This window comes from Cervus elaphus, chromosome 7 (assembly GCF_910594005.1).
Source record: "Cervus elaphus chromosome 7, mCerEla1.1, whole genome shotgun sequence".
NCBI lineage: Eukaryota > Metazoa > Chordata > Mammalia > Artiodactyla > Cervidae > Cervus > Cervus elaphus.
The window spans coordinates 5,125,513-5,144,587 of NC_057821.1; the positions used below are offsets into that span (position 1 = coordinate 5,125,513).

The 19,075-nt window shown below is 45.1% G+C and overlaps 1 protein-coding gene across 16 annotated transcripts in view; it reads left to right on the forward strand.

The window, feature by feature from the left end:
• The window catches only part of DST (dystonin), a 522,273-nt gene that overhangs the window by 290,677 nt on the left and 212,521 nt on the right, over positions 1 to 19,075 (forward strand). For all 16 annotated transcript variants that reach the window (XM_043907023.1, XM_043907022.1, XM_043907025.1 and 13 more), the window contains one exon: positions 2,556 to 2,722. In XM_043907023.1, coding sequence (XP_043762958.1) covers positions 2,556 to 2,722 — 167 coding nt within the window. The remainder of the gene's footprint in view (positions 1 to 2,555; positions 2,723 to 19,075) is intronic.

Consider the following 19,075-nt stretch of genomic DNA (forward strand, 5'->3'; position numbering starts at 1 on the left):
CCACATATCAGTGATACCATATGATATTTGTCTTTCTCTGTCTTCACGTAGTTTGGTCATCTCTAGATGTGCCCACGTTAAGCAGCTCTGGGTCTTAATCCTGTTAGCAGTTGCAGTTGGGATTTGAGCCCCAACAGCAGGAGCTGAAACCTCCTGTGATCTCTGTGTGCCTCCAGGATTTGGAGGAAGAGGCCTGTTCCTTCCTAGAATCCTGCCTGGCCTGCCCTTGCTGGGGAGGAGTCAGGTTGATTTGCCGATTTTACATTAGGAGTCATGAGTGGCGACTTCAGATTTACAGTGTTTAGCATTTGGTTTACTTTTCTTTTTAATTTTTTTGTACCATATCATAGTTAGATATACCTAGGTTGATAGAAAAGTTAGATACACCTACGTAGGCAATGGTGAGTGGTAACAGTATATCTAAAAATGCTTAACTTCCCAGTGGGAATAATAGTTAATTGGAAATTGAATGAGAAGATGAAAGACTTAGCTTATTAGTGGTCTTTGATATGTTAAAATTTGGTTTGTAACATATTTGAATATCCCCCTTACAACTATAGCTTTTAAACTAGTGTCTGCATTTGCAGTGGTCTGATACCATGTCTGTGAGCCTAACAGGCTCCTGGCTGATGTTCAGCCACTTTCAGGCCTGTGAACGCTTCTTCCTTAATATCTTTCCCTGGATGTCTGGGCAGCACTGTAGCCGGTTAAACACCCTGTGGTTGACTCCTTGTTAATAGGCAGTTACCTTTGGCAGTGGACTGGACTGGAACATTCTTGACCCTGCAGAAATCAGTCCCTGCCTCTACCCAGCTATTGCCCTTTTCTTATACTGCTATAAATACCACCCTGTGTCCTCAGGTTTTCCAGAAACAGCTAGTTTCACATGTACGTGCATAGATCTTTTAAACATTTTATTGACGTGTACACAGTGCTGTGTTCATTTCCGCTTCACAGCAGAGTAGCTTCGTTACACGTTTGTGTCTGCAGTCTTCTTCATCTTCTTTTCCACTCTGGTTTATGGCAGGATCCTGATTCTGCTTCCCTGTGCCGTGCAGCAGGACCCTGTTGGTTTCCATCCTGTGTGTGATAGTTCGCATCTGCCGGTCCCGCACGCCCGCATCCCTCTCCCACTGCCCTCCCCCGGCAGCCACACGCCTGTTCTCTGTGTCCGAGACTCCGTTTCTGTTTCGTAGAAAGGTTCATCTGTGCCGTATTTGAGGTTCCACGTAAACGTGTCAGTGTGGTCATCTCTAGGTCCGTCCATGTTGTTGCAAGTGGCGTTATTCCATTCCTTTGTATATTCCAGTGAATATATGCACCACATCTTTATCCGTTCATCTTTCTAGACTGAAGGGCTTCTTCTTTTTTTTTTGCATTTTTAATTAATTAATTAATTTTTTTTCATTAGTTGGAGGCTAATCACTTCACAGCATTTCAGTGGGTTTTGTCGTACATTGATATGAATCAGCCATAGAGTCCGGGTTTCTAAGCTTTCTGCTGTCAGTTTCCTGCTTGCCTGTGTGAACCTCTGCCTGTGTGTCGTTTTCACAGTCTCAGCCTCTCAGACTTCAGACTGAAGAGACTCTTAAATAGTTCCTGCTTCTGCCTGCTCCCCGCCGTTTTATAGAAGAGGATGCTGGGCTCACAGGCCTGAAAGGATGTCCCTGAGCCAGGGGACCGGTGGCCAGCTCTCAAGGCCGGTCGGGACTTGAGGGGTTTTCCTTCCCGTGTGGGATGACCCCCCACCCCGCCCCGCCCCACCGCCTTCCTTCCCATCTGACCCTGATCCCCGCCTGTCCTGACCCCCCAGCTTGGCGTCCCCACTGACTGAGGGAACAGCTGTCTGCTGGTGTTAATCCCGGCTTGGGAGTCACTGTCTGACCCCTGCCGGAGTCCCTTGGTGCCTTAATGTCATTATCAGCAGGTTAAATAGGACCCTTATCAAAGGGCAACTTGAGCGAATGGAGATCATGTCAACTGGTGACTTTTATTATCGTTCAGTGGAAGAGATTTTTTTTAAAAAATAAGGCAAACAAAGTATAGGGAAAAATTATTTGATGAAAATTTCCCATTGGGTAAACTGAACAAAGCTTCATGAGAAAATCAGAAAGACTTCTGGCCAAATAGTTAAGCAGTGTGGTTAGTTGGAGAGGGGGCTGTTCTCCTTTTCTTTACACAGGATACCTGCTGGATCAGGTTCCGCTCTGCATGTGAGTAACATAGATTAATTTGTAGGTTCTACTGTGACTCATTTGAACTTGGAAAAATGTGTGCTTAAGTTGTTTGAACAGATCTGATTAGTAAAAAGGAATGGAGACTTCTCAGCGCTGGGACATTCTGGTATGAGAAAAAAATGAAACGAGTGGGTTAAATCTTACTTTTCTATCTGCTAATCTCTTTGAAACTCAGGTTCCCTCCGTGGAGATGGGGGAAACATTGCCATCTTACAAGTGAGAGGAGCATTAAGTAATAAGTGCTTGGCACATAGTAGGTTCTTAATCTGTTGTAGCTTCCTTCCTTCCTAATGGTTTACCATTTTCGGTTCCGTTTAGATATCTGATATCCATGTTACTGGTGAGTCAGAAGACATGTCAGCAAAAGAGAGACTGTTACTGTGGACGCAGCAGGCCACGGAGGGTTACGCGGGGATTCGGTGTGAAAATTTCACCACCTGCTGGAGAGATGGGAAATTATTTAATGCCATCATTCATAAATACAGGTATGAAATTTGAGTTTTCCTGCCCTTTGATAAATCTAAGTGTTTCTTTCATTTCCAATTTTTTTTTTAACAGCAACTACCTTGGCACTTATTAGTTGTCAGAAAGCTTCACAATCGGTTTTGTGAAAAGAAAATAAAGCAAGATTTTGGTTTGTTTTCTCTGCAAAGTTGTTGAATTTCTGAAACGTAAAGGATCATTTGCTTTATAAAAAGGTCAGCTTGCCACATGGTATTCCCGAGATCTGACCTCAAAAGCTTCTCAAGTTTTACCATCCACAGAATCTTTATTTGTAACCGAGACCCATCTATTGTTATCCATCTAAAGCTTCTTCAGTAGTTTGTAGCAAAGTGAGAGAAGTTGAACCAAAACAGCCATCATGGATCTTCCCTTTTAAATAGACTTATCAACCTTTAGAAACACTTGATTCTGCCCAAAGTGTCTTAAAACCCAAGAATACTGGAGTGGGTAGCCAATCCCTTATCCAGTGGATCTTCCTGACCCAGGAATCTAACTGCATTGCAGGTGGATCCTTTACCAGCTGAGCTATCAGGGAAGCCCCTTGATTCTGCAAAGATGTTTTAATTATTGTCTGGAGCAGGTGGCAGAGAGGAACAAGCTTATTTATTTCCAGGAAAACCATACGCTTGTCCTCTTTCAGCTGTTTTGAGAAAGCTTGTACCCTTGAAGCAAGCTTCAAACCCTCTTCAGCAAAAACCTCTAGTTGATGAATTAAATCTTGGTAAGTTTTTAGTGGCCCCTAGTAAATAAACACAGAGAATATGCCATACTGGACATGTTCCATCCATATTGAACAATCTCATTCTCCTGATCCTCCCACTTCTCAGTCTTAGAGTTGGCATTGCTCATCTCGCAGAGGTTAGCAAACCCAGTTTGAGTCCAAGCTTTGCTATCTGGTCTTGCTTCTCGGAGTCAGGCCTGTCTGGCTGTAATGATCTCAGGTTTGCGCTGTTCTTCACTGGCTTTGGAAATGAAAGGGAGCTGTACTTCTCCCCTCGTTTTCCTTCAAACCCATCACTGATTTCTCTGAGCAGTGTTGACATGCCACTGCTTTGGGATTCCCAGGCTTCACGGAATACATCTAGATTTTCTTTAGCGATTTTACTAGATGGATGCATTGTCGAAGTTTCAGCAGCGGAAATGATCTGTTGGCCGGTCAGCCTGAAATGTCTCCTCTGCATGTAGACAGGTCATTTCAAGAGGTTCTGTCCCACATATGTGCCTCAACAATCGGCAGGTCTTTGAGAAAACATTTTTATAGTTCAGCTTTCTCATTCTTCACAATATATAGCATCATTTTATAATTAATAAAATAAAACCGGGCTTCCCTGGTAGCCCTGTGGTAAAGAATCCATCTGCAGGAGGCATGGGTTCGATCTGGGAGCAACTAAGCCCGGGGGCCACAACCCCCGAGCCTGCTCTCTGGAGCCCCCGCAACTACCGAGCCCGCACTCCGGAGCCTAGGGCTGCAACTCCTGAGCTCATGAGCTGCGGCTGCTGAAGGCCGTGTGCCCAGAGCCTGTGTTCCGCAACAGGAGAAGCCACTGAAATGAGCAGCCTTCATCGCACACCTGGAGAAAAGCTCACACGCAGTACGAAGACCCAGCGGAGCCAGAATAAATACATAAATATAGATAAAGTGATCAGGAAAGAAAACATTACAACCTGTACAAATAAATTTGTACATTAATGATAGGATTATCATTATACTATATACTGGTTCCCAACAGATTCTCTAGGATGGCAAAGCCAGAACAAATAAGGGTTTAGCATATACCCTATTGTTTCTGCTTCCCATCTGAACAGTGTAATATGGTCACAGAATGTTAGAACCAGGGGGAATCCTGACTCCCCGAGTGGTCCAGTGGTTAGGACTCCGTGCTGCCAATGCACAGGCTCAGGTTCAGTCCCAGGTCAGGAAACGAAGATCCCACCTGCAGGAATCCTGAAAGACTTTGTTGTGCCCACGTATTTTATGTATCAAGAAATGTGGCTCAGAGAAGGACTTACCCAGCATCTCTCAGCTAAACTGTGTCAGTTACCACAAGCTACACATTCTTCTGACAACAAACAACTCTTCTATCAATTAACACACCTTTTACTGGAGAGAAGCCTGGATTAGGCAAGACTGATATAATGAGTAAAGTGTCTATATCAGTGAAAATGATATCTTGAGTCTTAATGGTGCATGTGCATGCTAAAACATTAGAAAATACAGACAGTGGAAGAAAAAACCACATTTCCACTGTCCAGAGGTCATCACTCAGACACACAGAGCTATGGTATGTGGTATGTCTTTGAATTTTGTCAGTGACCTAGCGGACAGTAAGCTCTGGTATGTAGACTCTACAGGTGGAGGGCCGAGGTTGTGTACTTACAGCACTGATTAGTGAGGTCAGGGTTCAGACAAAGCCTCGTCAGTTTCTACGTCACAGCCTCCTCACCTAGTAACTCCAGTGCATAGGTGGGTTTAATGATGGCCACCTTTGGGGTGGTAGACAGTGTCCTGGTGAGAATTGCTGGGTCTGAATTAACACTGACGTGGCACCTACTAAGGGCAGGGCGCTATCCGGAGCAGCTTACGTGTGTTCATTCACTCAGTTCTGACAGCATCCCTAAGAAGGTCGTCCTCCCGGGTTACACCCAGGAGCAGACCAGAGTACATACCTGCTTCAGGTCACACAACCGGTGAGTGTCGGGCTAGGGACTCAAACCCCAGTGCCCAGCGGCTGTTCTTGTTCCTACAAGGCACACCACTGTTGCCTTATGAGAAGTGAAACCCACAGAAATTCCTTACTGAAAGCAATGTAACTCTTGCTTTCAGTTATTTTTCTTAGTTTTGCAAGGAGTTTGTCATGCTTTTGAAGAGCTGAGTATCTTCCTGTGACAGTAAGTCCAAACTCTAACTCACTGAACTGACAAAGTTACTTGGAAATAAAAGAATAACTATATGGAGCAGTTAATATCCGGCTAACTGTCTGCCAGTGAGGCATTCTGTTAGACGCTTCCTCTATGTTGTCGCATGCATACCTTCCTCCAGCTCTGGGAGGAGCTGCCGTCGCCCACGTTACAGATGGGCACCCTCTGGTTTGCCAAGGTCACGGCGCTGCCGAGATGCAGGGTGTGAGTCCCACCTGGGCTGCTTGCCTGGCACCCCACCCCATTCTCCCCTTTCCCTTTTCCTGCTGCTCTTCTCTCCCTCTTTTTACTTTGAAGACTTTGAGGTCTGTAACACTGTACCATTTCCCATGGATCCACACCCAGGAGCCCCTTTAAACCCTGTCAGCCTGCCTCCTTTACAGGACAGCATTTCAGTAGATGTGGGTGTCGGTTGCTGAGTTAGGAAGAAAAACCTGGATTGACTTGCCAGCTCTTGTCCGGAATAAAGCGCAGCTCTCCTTGAGGACCCTGCTGCCAGAGGGTTTTGTGGTGATCACGACACTGCGATGGTCACGCTGTGTGTCCCGTGTGACTTAGAACCCAGGCCCTTGGAAGGCTGGACCCACTCTGTACGTGAGTGGAAAGGCCTTCGTAGCCTTTGGATGACAGCATGGGGGTGGTTACACCAGAGGGTGGGTGTCAGGGTGCGTTTTGAGGCTGTGCCCTGCTTGGAAGTTTTTCAGGTAGAAGCAAAGCATTTGTAAGCCAGCTCTTCTTCTAAAATGACTGACGTTTAAGAGCCACAGTCTGCAGGCATTGTCTCTTCAAATACTTACGATTTGAATACAAATCGGTGTATACCTGCTGTGCCTTTTTCCCCTTGGTACTCAAATAAGTCACTGCCCTGTTTATGTTTCAGAGCTCACCTTGCTTGAGGAGAGGATTTCACTCTCCTGAACATGATTCGTTGTGAACTTTTGTGTCGGCCGAGTAATCATTTTAGAACATTGCTTAGCTTTAGCTTTTTTCCCGCTTCTTGTTTAATTGACGTACAGTTGATTTACAGTGCTGCATTAGTTTCTGGTGTAAAGTGAAGTGGTTCAGTAACCTGTTCTTTCTCAGGTTCTTTTCCCTTTGGGCTGTGACGGATGATTGAGTATAGTCTGTGTTGCTCAGTAGGTCCTTGTTGCTTGTCTGTTTTGCGTGTAGTGGTGTGTTCAGCCTTGACTTGGAACTCAATTCCCTCATATGTGTTGTGTTCCCTTATTAGAATTCATGGTAAAAATACTGTCTGGTTTAAATGGTTACAAGATTTTTTTGTTGCTGGTGTCAAGTTATCCTGCGCCTAGATCATTACTGTGGTTTCTTTAACTAGAAGAAACCTTTCACCTGTAGAACTGTATTTTTTTTTTGAATCCTTGGGCCTTTCTTTTTTCTTAAAAAATAGTAGCAAAAAAAAAAAAAATTGCGTACCTTTTCCCTAGTCCGTGTAATAATTAAGCAGATGGTGTTGATTTATACATGGTTTTCATTGTTGATTGTCTTGATTTACTCAAGACAAAAGAGACAAAGTTATAAACAATTAAGAAATCACTGTTAGGTTTTTGGCTATTGGGCAGAAATAATCACATTTATAGAGTTGTGTTTTAACAGTTGTTTTCCCCATGATAATTATCCTCTTAAATTTTATGATGTATTTATTTGGATTCGCTGTGGGAACACACCCACTTAATTGGGCTTTTTGGACTTTTTTAGATACAAATTTTATTATGTGCATGGATTTTATTTGACTTCTGTAACAAAAATTATCTGAGGTGGCACATGGGTTGGGTTTCTTCTCAGATACCAAGCCTAATCTTATAGAATCCTTTGTTGAGAAGGACCTTAGGTGGGAGTGAGGGCTTTGCAGGAAACCTCCTGATCAGGGCAGTGGGTGGAGAGAGAGGTGTGGAACCCTGAGGTGCCAGGGGCGCCTGGATAGAGTGCAGGTTTCCCTGGAGCTGAGAAGGGAATAGCTAGTGTTCATCAAATAAGAATAGATCAGTATTATTTGACATAACTGATTTAGTAAGGTTTTCGTGTATAATTGTGCCCTTGTATCCACTGGGGGTTCTCCCACAGATAACAAAATCTATGAATGCTTACACCGCGCAGTGTTTATATATAACCTCACGTGTCCTCTGTATACTTTGAGTCATCTCTAAGTTACTTCTAATACCTAAAACAATGGAAGTGCTCTGTACATAGTGGCCAGCACACAGCAAAATTCATTTTGCTTTTTGGAACTTTCTAGAATTTTTTTCAAATATTTTTGATCTGTGGTTAGTTGAATTTGAGGATGCAGAAACCACAGGTACAGAGGGCTAACTGTATATAATGTCATCTAAAGATTCCAGAATAGGACCTGAAATGAGAGGAGTAATAGCATCGTTCAGATTCCATATACATGTGAATGTCAATAGTTGTGAGTCAAGCACATTAATTTGAATTGTCTAGCATATTTCTATTAGTGTCCCTCATAGAATATGACTTTTAAAAGTGGAGAGTGTGTTTGTTAACCCTGGTAAGCAGTATTTTAATAACAATTCATTTATTCCTAAAGTTCCATAGAAACTTAATTTTCTAAAATTCTGTTTCTTGAAACAGAATTATATGAAATAAGTAGTAATAAATAATATTATTAAATAAAAACAAAGATAAATTTATGTAATAAGACTGATTTATAGTTTTTAGGAGATAAAAATGCTTTATAAAGGTGAAAAGAAAGTAGCTATCATATAGTGGGTACCCAGGAATTAGATGCAGGATGTTGAACAGGTAATAGTTCCTGTCCTGCCTATTTTTTAGTATTTAGTATTTTAGTATTAGTAGCTTTCAAAATTGTCACAGTCCTGTGAAATAGATGGTACCGTTTCTACTGTTATCTATTAAATTATCAAATTGTTAAATTATTAAACTGAGGCTCGAAAGGTAACTCATATGCTTCACATCAGATACCCTTTTAATAATGGACGTGTTTGCTCTGGATTCTCAAGTCCTCATATACTTCTCTGTAAATACTTAGGTAATTTCCAATAGGCAGACTAAATATCAAGAAATGGAACTGTTGGCCAGAGCAGTTGCGGTGAAAAAGTGAAAGTGAAGTCGCTCAGTCGTGTCCGACTCTCTGTGACCCCATGGACTGTAGCCTGCCAGGCTCCTCTGTCCACGGGACTTTCCAGGCTAGAATACTGGAGTGGGTTGCCATTTCCTTCTCCAGGGGATTTTTCCAACCCTGGGATTGAACCCAGGTCTCCCGCATTGCGGGCAGATGCTTCACCGTCAAAGCCTCCAAGGAAGCGCAGCTGTGGTAGTGTGTCCTTAAAGACTAAAGATGTGAAACGTCTCAGTGGGTTTCAGAAATTGTTAGCCCAAAACTGGGTTCATCTTTTGGTGGGTGTCAAGGCAAAAGACACAACCAAACCAAGATGGGGAGATGGAAGGATTTATTATTACTTGCTGCAAGTAAAGAAAACACTGAGGATCTTTCTAGAAGCAGCCTAGACAGCATAACTGGGGAAATTTTAAATTAAGGGTACTTGCATATGCCTGAAGGTGCTTGGGCAGTCAACAGATTGAGGTCTCTAGGGTCAGAAAAAAGTCAACATCATCCTCCTTTAGATTCTCGTTTATCTGTTGCTTGAGCATTTCAGGGTAATTTTTACCATTGAAACAGAACTGGGAGCTATAACCAGTATATTATCTTTGCTATTGTTACTTATCTTACTGGATGACAGGGCAGAGTTTCTATGTTCTTTTGTTCCCATAAGATCACTAATTACTGAGACCTGTTCAAGGGCGAGCATGGTGGCAAGGCTTAGATCACAAAATGGCTTAGGCCAAAAATGGGTTCTCTTATGCCAAGAAAGCCTTGCCTGGTTCTTTTTCCCTACCCTATCTGCTTAGAAAGGGACCAAATAAATAGTGCCATATATAACTGCCAACTAAGATCTTGGTTTCTTGTAAGGAATGAATGAGGACAGCGTTAATTGTTTAATCTAGACTCAGCCATCTCTGAAAACAGCATCAGCAACTATCATATAGTGAGGAAAATTGTAGATGATAGGAGAGCAGTAAAACAGTACCAGTGATAGCGAATGCACAGGTGGACTATTCCGTAGTTTCTTTGTGTCCTGTGAGCCTGCAGGGCGGAGGGCCAGGGCTCTGCGGTGGGTACTGATGCCCAGACTCAGCCTCTGTGTGCCCATTCTGGACCGGGTCTGGGAGACAGAGTTTTGGGTGAAGAGAAAAGAATAGTTTTATAGCTTTGCCTGCAAAGGGGGCCACAGTGGGCTTGTGCCTCTCAAAGCTGTGTGCCCTGCCCTGGAGGATTGGTGGGGACTTTGACAGCAGTGGTTAAAGGGGGTTGCTGATAAGATAAGGGTGTGTGCAGGGCCTATGATCCTTTAATCTGTTCTCAGGTAATCTTTTGATGATCTTCTCTGGCCATTTAATTTGGCCTTAGGTGGTCTTCTCTGGAATGAAAAAATGCTGACATCTTCCATTTGTTGGGGGTTTTAGTTCTGTAAAGAGTTCAGAGACACTATATCCCTTGAGGGGAACCAGAACCCTGTCTCAGGGCTGCACTGTTGTGTCCTGGCTGCTCCCCACTGGTCTCTGCATCCCCTTGCTTCCCTGATTCAGTTCAGTTGCTCAGTCGTGTCCGACGGTTTCTGACCCCATGGACTGTAGCACGCCAGGCCTCCCTGTCCATCACCAACTCATGAAGTTTGCTCAAACTCAAGTCCACTGAGTCGGTGATACCATCCAGCCATCTCATCCTCTGTTGTCCCCTTCTCCTCCTGCCTTCAATCTTTCCCAGCATCAGGGTCTTTTCAAATGAGTCAGCTCTTCGCATTAGGTGGCCAAAATATTGGAGCTTCAGCTTCAACATCAGTCCTTCCAATGAATATTCAGGACTGATTTCCTTTAGGATGGACTGGTTTGATCTCCTTGCAGTTTAAGGGACACTCAAGAGTCTTCTCCAACACCCACAGTTCAAAAGCATCAATTCTTTGGCGCTCAGCTTTCTTTACAGTTCAACTCTCACATCCATACATGACCACTGGAAAAAACCATAGCTTTGACTAGACAGACCTTTGTCAGCAAAGTAGTGCCTCTGCTTTCCAATACGTTGTCTAGCTTTGTCATTACTTTTCTTCCAAGGAGCAACCATCTTTTTTTTTTTTTTTTTTTTACATTTATTTTTTATTTTTATTTTTTTTTATTTTTATTTTTTTTTTATTCTTTGAATCAGCCATGGATTTACATGTATTCCCAATCCCGATCCCCACTCCCACCTCCCTCTCCACCCGATTCCTCTGGGTCTTCCCAGTGCACCAGGCCCGAGCACTTGTCTCATGCATCCCACCTGGGCTGGTGATCTGTTTCACCATAGATAGTATACATGCTGTTCTTTTGAAATATCCCACCCTCACCTTCTCCCACAGAGTTCAAAAGTCTGTTCTGTATTTCTGTGTCTCTTTTTCTGTTTTGCATATAGGGTTATCGTTATCACCTTTCTAAATTCCATATATATGTGTTAGTATGCTGTAATGTTCTTTATCTTTCTGGCTTACTTCACTCTGTATAATGGGCTCCAGCTTCATCCATCTCATTAGGACTGGTTCAAATGAATTCTTTTTAATGGCTGAGTAATATTCCATGGTGTATATGTACCACAGCTTCCTTATCCATTCATCTGCCGATGGGCATCTAGGTTGCTTCCATGTCCTGGCTATTATAAACAGTGCTGCGATGAACATTGGGGTGCACGTATCTCTTTCAGATCTGGTTTCCTCAGTGTGTATGCCCAGAAGTGGGATTGCTGGGTCATATGGCAGTTCTATTTCCAGTTTTTTAAGAAATCTCCACACTGTTTTCCATAGCGGCTGTACTAGTTTGCATTCCCACCAACAGTGTAAGAGGGTTCCCTTTTCTCCACACCCTCTCCAGCATTTATTGCTTGTAGACTTTTGGATAGCAGCCATCCTGACTGGCGAGTAATGGTACCTCATTGTGGTTTTGATTTGCATTTCTCTAATAATGAGTGATGTTGAGCATCTTTTCATGTGTTTGTTAGCCATCTGTATGTCTTCTTTGGAGAAATGTCTGTTTAGTTCTTTGGCCCATTTTTTGATTGGGTCATTTATTTTTCTGGAATTGAGCTTCAGGAGTTGCTTGTATATTTTTGAGATTAATCCTTTGTCTGTTTCTTCATTTGCTATTATTTTCTCCCAATCTGAGGGCTGTCTTTTCACCTTACTTATAGTTTCCTTTGTAGTGCAAAAGCTTTTAAGTTTCATTAGGTCCCATTTGTTTATTTTTGCTTTTATTTCCAATATTCTGGGAGGTGGGTCATAGAGGATCTTGCTGTGATTTATGTCGGAGAGTGTTTTGCCTATGTTCTCCTCTAGGAGTTTTATAGTTTCTGGTCTTACATTTAGATCTTTAATCCATTTTGAGTTTATTTTTGTGTATGGTGTTAGAAAGTGTTCTAGTTTCATTCTTTTACAAGTGGTTGACCAGTTTTCCCAGCACCACTTGTTAAAGAGGTTGTCTTTTTTCCATTGTATATCCTTGCCTCCTTTGTCAAAGATAAGGTGTCCATAGGTTCGTGGATTTATCTCTGGGCTTTCTATTCTGTTCCATTGATCTATATTTCTGTCTTTGTGCCAGTACCATACTGTCTTGATGACTGTGGCTTTGTAGTAGAGTCTGAAGTCAGGCAGGTTGATTCCTCCAGTTCCATTCTTCTTTCTCAAGATTACTTTGGCTATTCGAGGTTTTTTGTATTTCCATACAAATTGTGAAATTATTTGTTCTAGTTCTGTGAAAAATACCGTTGGTAGCTTGATAGGGATTGCATTGAATCTATAGACTGCTTTGGGTAGAATAGCCATTTTGACAATATTGATTCTTCCAATCCATGAACACGGTATGTTTCTCCATCTGTTTGTGTCCTCTTTGATTTCTTTCATCAGTGTTTTATAGTTTTCTATGTATAGGTCTTTTGTTTCTTTAGGTAGGTATACTCCTAAGTATTTTATTCTTTTTGTTGCAATGGTGAATGGTATTGCCAAGGAGCAACCATCTTTTAATTTCATGGCTGCGTCTGCGGTGATTTTGGAGCCCAAGAAAATAAAGTCTATCACTGTTTCCATTGTTTCCCCATCTATTTGCCGTGAAGTGATGGGACCAGGTGCCATGATCTTAGTTCTTTGAATGTTGAGTTTTAAGCCAGCTTTTTTTTTTTTTTTTTAATTCATTTCTGCCCTTTGGGACTTAGGGAAGGTCACAGAAGCTAGAGTCTGTTCCCTCCATGCAAGGAACAGGGAACAGAAAGACTTCTGTGCTTAGGAGCCCTTCAGGGTCCTGATTGATTTCAACAGTAAGGGTGATAAAGTAATATGATTTAGATTATAAGGGTTGGTTCTGTGGGTTCTATTTAAATAAGTCACTGATAAATACATTGTTTTCATATTACTTCTGTCTTAGGGATCTGTTCCTAATTCCTTCTAGGAAAATTCATTTGTTATATTCAGTTTTCAGTGCAGAGGGGGTTCAGATAATAAAAATACCAGATGTCTATAGTAGTTTCTGCTTGTTTTGTTTGTATAGTTAAATTATCTTTAAAGCATGTTAAAGCCTTTTCACCAGCACTCAACTGGTCAGAGATCTTAGGTAAATTAGCCTTACTGTTGGCCCTCACAAGTCACTTTTCATTTGAACAAAGAACAAAGCAGACTTTGATTTGATGGACTTAAATCAGAAGGATGCCACAAGAGCATTTGCAGAGTAAGGAGCTTGAAAGCAAGAGAGGAGGAAGTAGAATTGACTGAGAATCAATAGCCACGGGATTTCAGGAGTGTCTCCTAGATAGTGGATTGGTGTCACCAAGAGTTAAGACAGACAGGGAAGTGAAATCCCTGAGAGTGTGCGTGTCCTTGAGAGGCAGGTGTTGCAGCAGAGGGCTTACCAGAGACTTCTGTGTGCTCAGGTATGCCCAGAGGCACAGGAAAGTGGACTTTTTTCCTTGCTGAAAACTAACACTCTGATGCCAGCTCGAATTCAGCCCCCAGCTTGTCTGACTTTATCAGTCTCTGCCCTGGAACGCCGATGAAAGCCAGGTTCCAACTCAGCAGCGTCTCTCAGCGTGAAAGCATGTCTCTGAGACAGGCAGAGACATGAATGGGTGCCCACGGGCCAGAACGGGCAGCAGAGACTGCGCAGCGGGCCGGGCGAGCTCAGGTGGCCCCGTGAAGAGACGCTGATGAGCACTCAGGACTGAAGCGCTGCAGGTGTTCTGCCAAGAGATAATTTCAGGGCGCTAGTTCCTGCTTGCCCTCCTTTTGTTCTTAATTTATCCCATTCTTGTGTTTAACTCTCTTTCTTAGCCCCCAGCATTCTTTTCACAAGCGTGTTTTAAATCTGTTATCCAAGTACGAGTCAATATTTTTGCAACAGGTTAGAAGCATGCCATTTAAGTATTTTTTTTTTTTAATTAGGCTAGCCAGGAATTTTTCACTCATCTGAGTGTAGAGATGGGTAGCAATGATTTTGTTCATTGTTTACATTTGAACTTAAACTTTAATAGCACCATCATCGTGTTGCATTCTATGAACTGTTTAAAGGCGCTGCAGTTGGGAAGGTTGGGCTGTGAGGCTGTGGTCTAGTCATCTCCTTTAACAGGACCTGGAGGCTGTGATTCAGCCTCATACCTGGAGTCAGTCACACCTTAGAAGCTAAACTGGACTGGACTGGTTTATACTGGGAGGAGGCCCTTGAGGGTTTGAAATGTTCCCATAGGAAGTTGGATTAGTGCTAACTAGAAGATTCCTTTCTCTCAGAACCTGGTCTGCCCTGAGGCTGCAGATCCAGAAGTACCAGGGGGTGTGTGTGTGTGTGTGTGCGCGCGCGCGCGCGCGCACAGGTAAGATTTGTGTGGCCACGGGCTAGGCATAGCGTGGAGTGAGCCCTGACGGTTGTTAATTGCTTCTTAAAGTGACAAACGTGTGAGTTTGTGAGGCAAAATCAAATGTCTCATTTCCCTTACCAGGTAAACTTAAAACTCTTTGAACGCTGAGAGTATATGTGGGTGACTTGTATACGGTATCACATTTTAAAATCTGTAGGGAGCTCACATGCGTGGTTTGTGATGCCTCTGCACCCAGGCGAGGTGTGTGAGTTAGTGGCTACATCCAGGGAATGTTTTCAGTGTCTGTGTAGTTTTACATGTAGCTTTGGGACTTTAGCATGTAAACATTAGTATTTACAGGAGTATGTGCTTATATTACCTTCTTTCTGTGTTCCTGGCCCTCGTGCCAAGATTACAGAAATTCACTATCACACTAAGCCTTCTGTTAGTATGAAATAGATCCTTGTATCTAGGAAGCAAGCCGTAGCCCCAGTTCTCCTACTTGCATTTTGGAATCAGAAAACTGAAAAACTGATAGAACCATGGTAGGACGATGTCTCCCCTGGCTGGCTTTACCTTGAAAGTGGGCTGCAGTCCATGGGTTCGTAAGAAGTTGGACACAAGTGAGCATGCGTGTATGCCCGTGCACTATTGATGGCCATTGTTTATTGCTCCTAAAAAAAAATACTGAACTTCGTATGTGTCTCTGTGCAGACGTCTGAATGCGCCTGTAGGATAAGTTCCCAGAAGTAGAACCTGTGGGTTGTTTAAATTGTAGGCCTTCTGTCTCCATTGTCTACGAGCTGCACTGTCCTGTGCTGTTGGCCCTACGCGTCGCCTTTGAGAAAGAACTGTTTGCTTGCTTTTTTGTTGCATCCTAGCAGATCCAACCCCCTTTCATGTTTTTAGCTTTCTTCTTAAACTGACCCCTTTGCTCACAGAGTTGATTTTCTTCAGCTTTTAAACTCTGTGCTGGAGCCGACATAGCAGGCCTGCCTGTCCCTCTGTCTGGTGTACAAGCTGTTAGTCTAAACAGTATGTGCTGAGTTTCAGGGGAGAAATGACCGCGTGAGTGAGGACATTTCTGAATGATGTGATCATGTAAGACGTTGGGATGCTAGTGGGAAGGGAGGGGTGTCTTCAGATAACACATGAAACTGTGCCTGTCTGGTGAGATTTCGGAGGCGCGTCACAGATGGCAGTTTTCCTTCCCTCCTCTGGGCTGCTGCCAGCCCCCTGATAACAGGCTGTGACTGGGGGGCTCAGGAGAGGATGGGTTTGATGGAGGAACCCCTCCTGTCTGTGGAGCTGGCACAGCGCTCCTTCACCGTCTCCCCTGCGCTCTCCCTGACCTCCTCCCGGCCCGAGACTCCTCCTGACACTCCAGCCCTTCACCTCTGCCCTGTCCCAAGGCCGCTTTTATCCTGGTCATTGATAGGCTCATATTCTCCTGCTGCTCTCTGATGGGAGCAGCTTGGTATTTTCTCTCAGAGTAAATAAGTTGATTCATCGCCACCCCCCCCCCGCTTTTTGCAGGGAGGGCAGCAGTGTTCATCCCCTAGATTTATTTCCAGTTTACTCCTGTAAGTTCACTGAAATATGGAGACTGAAGAAGTTACTCCTCTCTCAAGATCAGTACTGTCTTTTGTATTTCCTGAAGTCTGTGAGGCTGTGAGGGGTTAATTGTTCTCTGTGAATGGAGAGTCTTAATTCATTAGGTGTCTCCTGATATCTCCTGTTAGATTCTCATCTTCAAGTCCTGACCAAGCTTGCTGTGAATTACAGTGCTTCTCATTCTTTGCTTTCTGTTGTGTTGGTAGGGGAGAGTCCCCTCGTAGGAAAAAATGAGAAGAATATTGAGAGTAAAGCCAGGCATTTCATTGTGAGATGAGGGAAAGTTACCTTTATGGCTTGCTGCTGCCCTGGGGCTCCTGGCCTCGTTCCTTCAACAGTGTGTACCCAAATATGAGCATCGGGGACTGTCTGCTCCCAGTTACACAACAGTGGGTGGGTCTCCTGCACGTTCCTAGTTACTGTTGGGGGAGGGCAAGGACCATGTTACAGGTTCCCCCCGCCACCCACCCATGAGGGGCGGGGGCCAAGGTGAGATGCTTTTCCCCCAGCAAGAACAGTAAGAGTTTGCTAGGTCTGCACATGACTCGGTCCACATAGTCATCCTCAGGAGTCTGTTACGGTGACTGTCCTGCTGTCAGAGGCTAAGCGAGGTGTCAGCAGTGCATACTCGTGTGTGTGATGTGTCTGAGAGCGGATGTGAGCTGACGCAGGCGGCTTCACGCGTCTGCGTGTGAGGCGGTGCGCCGTGTGCCGGAGCCCCGAGGTTGGGCTGGGACTGGCATCTGCTGAGCAGAGTGGGTCCCTCCTCCCTGGCCCTGCAGGGCCTTCCTCTCCCCGGCCCCCCACCCCCTCCCTCCTTCTTCCTTTCTCTCGCTCTCTGTCTCCCCCTCCCTCCTTCCCTCCTTTCTCTCTCTCTCTCTCTCTGTCTGTCTCCCCCTCCCTCCTTCCCTCCTTTCTCTCTCTCTCTCTCTCTGTCTGTCTCCCCCTCCCTCCTTCTCTCCTTTCTCTCTCTCTCTGTCTGTCTCCCCCTCCCTCCTTCTTTCCTTCCTTTCTTGCTCTCTCTCTGTCTCCCCCTCTCCTTCTTTCCTTTCTCTCTCTCTGTCTCCCCCTCCCTCCTTCTTTCCTTCCTTTCTTTCTCTCTCTCTGTCTGTCTGTCTCCCCCTCTCTCTTTCTTTCCTTTCTCTGTCTCCCCCTCCCTCCTTCTTTCCTTTCTCTCTGTTTGTCTGTTTGTCTGTCTCCCCCTCCCTCCTTCCTTTCTTCCTGTCTCTCTCTGTCTGTCTCCCCCTCCCTCCTTCTTTCCTTTCTTTCTTTCTCTCTGTCTCCCCTTCCCTCCTTCTTTTCTTTTCTTTCTCTCTCTCTCTCTCTGTCTCCCCCTCCCTCCTTCTTTCCTTTTCTTTCTCTCTCTCTCTCTGTCTCCCCCTTCCTCCTTCTTTCCTTTCTTTCTCTCTCTCTCTGTCTGTCTGTCTCCCCCTCCCTCCTTCCTTTCTTCCTGTCTCTCTCTGTCTGTCTCCCCCTCCCTCCTTCTTTCCTTTCTTTCTTTCTCTCTGTCTCCCCTTCCCTCCTTCTTTTCTTTTCTTTCTCTCTCTCTCTCTGTCTCCCCCTTCCTCCTTCTTTCCTTTCTTTCTCTCTCTCTCTGTCTGTCTGTCTCCCCCTCCCTCCTCCCCTCTTTTCTTGCACAGAGTCCTGTCTACTTCTTTCCATGCTGCTGAGCTCACACCAGTTTCCCAGAGGAGCCTGGCCTGTCTGACCCCAGCCCTCTGCTTGCTGGGGGCCTCTGCCCAGCACAGAAGCAGAGGAGACAGAGGCGGACTGCAGGGCGGGTTCCCAGCCTCGTGGCCCCCAGACGTCCTTCTGTGCCTGTTCATCCACTCCTTCTCTCCCTGCCACCACTTCCTCACTCCTGCTTTCAGGGGATTTTGAAGCCAGCAAGTGGAGAGTTGCCCTGCTGGCTCTCGAAGGAGCAAACCCGCCTTCCTCTGCCTGCCTCTTGCCCTCTCTGCCCCCGTTTGACAAGTATCCTGTCACCACCTATCCGAGCCCGTCCCTCATACCCCATGTCCACCACTGCTCCAGAAACCTCCTTTCTCATTCTAGTAAATGTCTCTCTCAATACGTCTTTCTCACTGGGCATGGCTTGTGCAATCTTAGTTCTCTGACCAGGGATTGAACCCGCAACCCTGCAGTGGAAGCACCAAGTCCTAAATCCTGGACCCCCAGGGAAGTGCCTCTCCTTGGATGTTAAGCATGCTGAAACCTCTTCATTCCTAAAACAGCAAATAATTTAAAAACTTCCCTTAATCCCTAGCTTTTGTTCTGTGCACTGCCTTAACCTCCTTAGAGGCCAGAGCTCTCGGAAGAGTCGTCTGCACTATTTTTATTTCTTCCCCAATTCCTTACTGCTCAGCCGACTCGGAACCTGGCTCCTGGCCCCTCAAACCACCAGAACTACTTCTCCTAGGGTCACGAGGGATTTCAGGATGACTGTGATGACTGTGGACGCATCCAGGGCACGCATCCCAGGCCTCGTCTTACTTGCCAGTGTTGGACTCTGTTGACCATCCTTTCTTCGTGAATTGCCCTTTTTCTCTTCCAGCCCCACTTGCCCTGGGTTTCCTCTTGTTTCCTGGGCTTGTCTGCGGCACCCTTTCTGCACCCGGCCTCCTGGAGGCTGGTGGACGTGGGGCTCTCCGGGCGGCCTGTCTCCTTGCCCCTTCCTCTCCGATGACCCCAGTCCCTGCGTCCAGCCCTGGGTACCGTGAGTGGGGTGGGAAGCTAAGCTCCGTGCCCATGCCCTTCTCACACCGCCCGGCCCGCCACGTTTCCCCCCCTGCAGCCGCGTCCTTCCTCCAGTCTCCCGCACCTCGCCCTGGATTCTTTGAGAGGACTGTCTCCCTTGTACATTTCTTCTCCACCTGACCTCAGA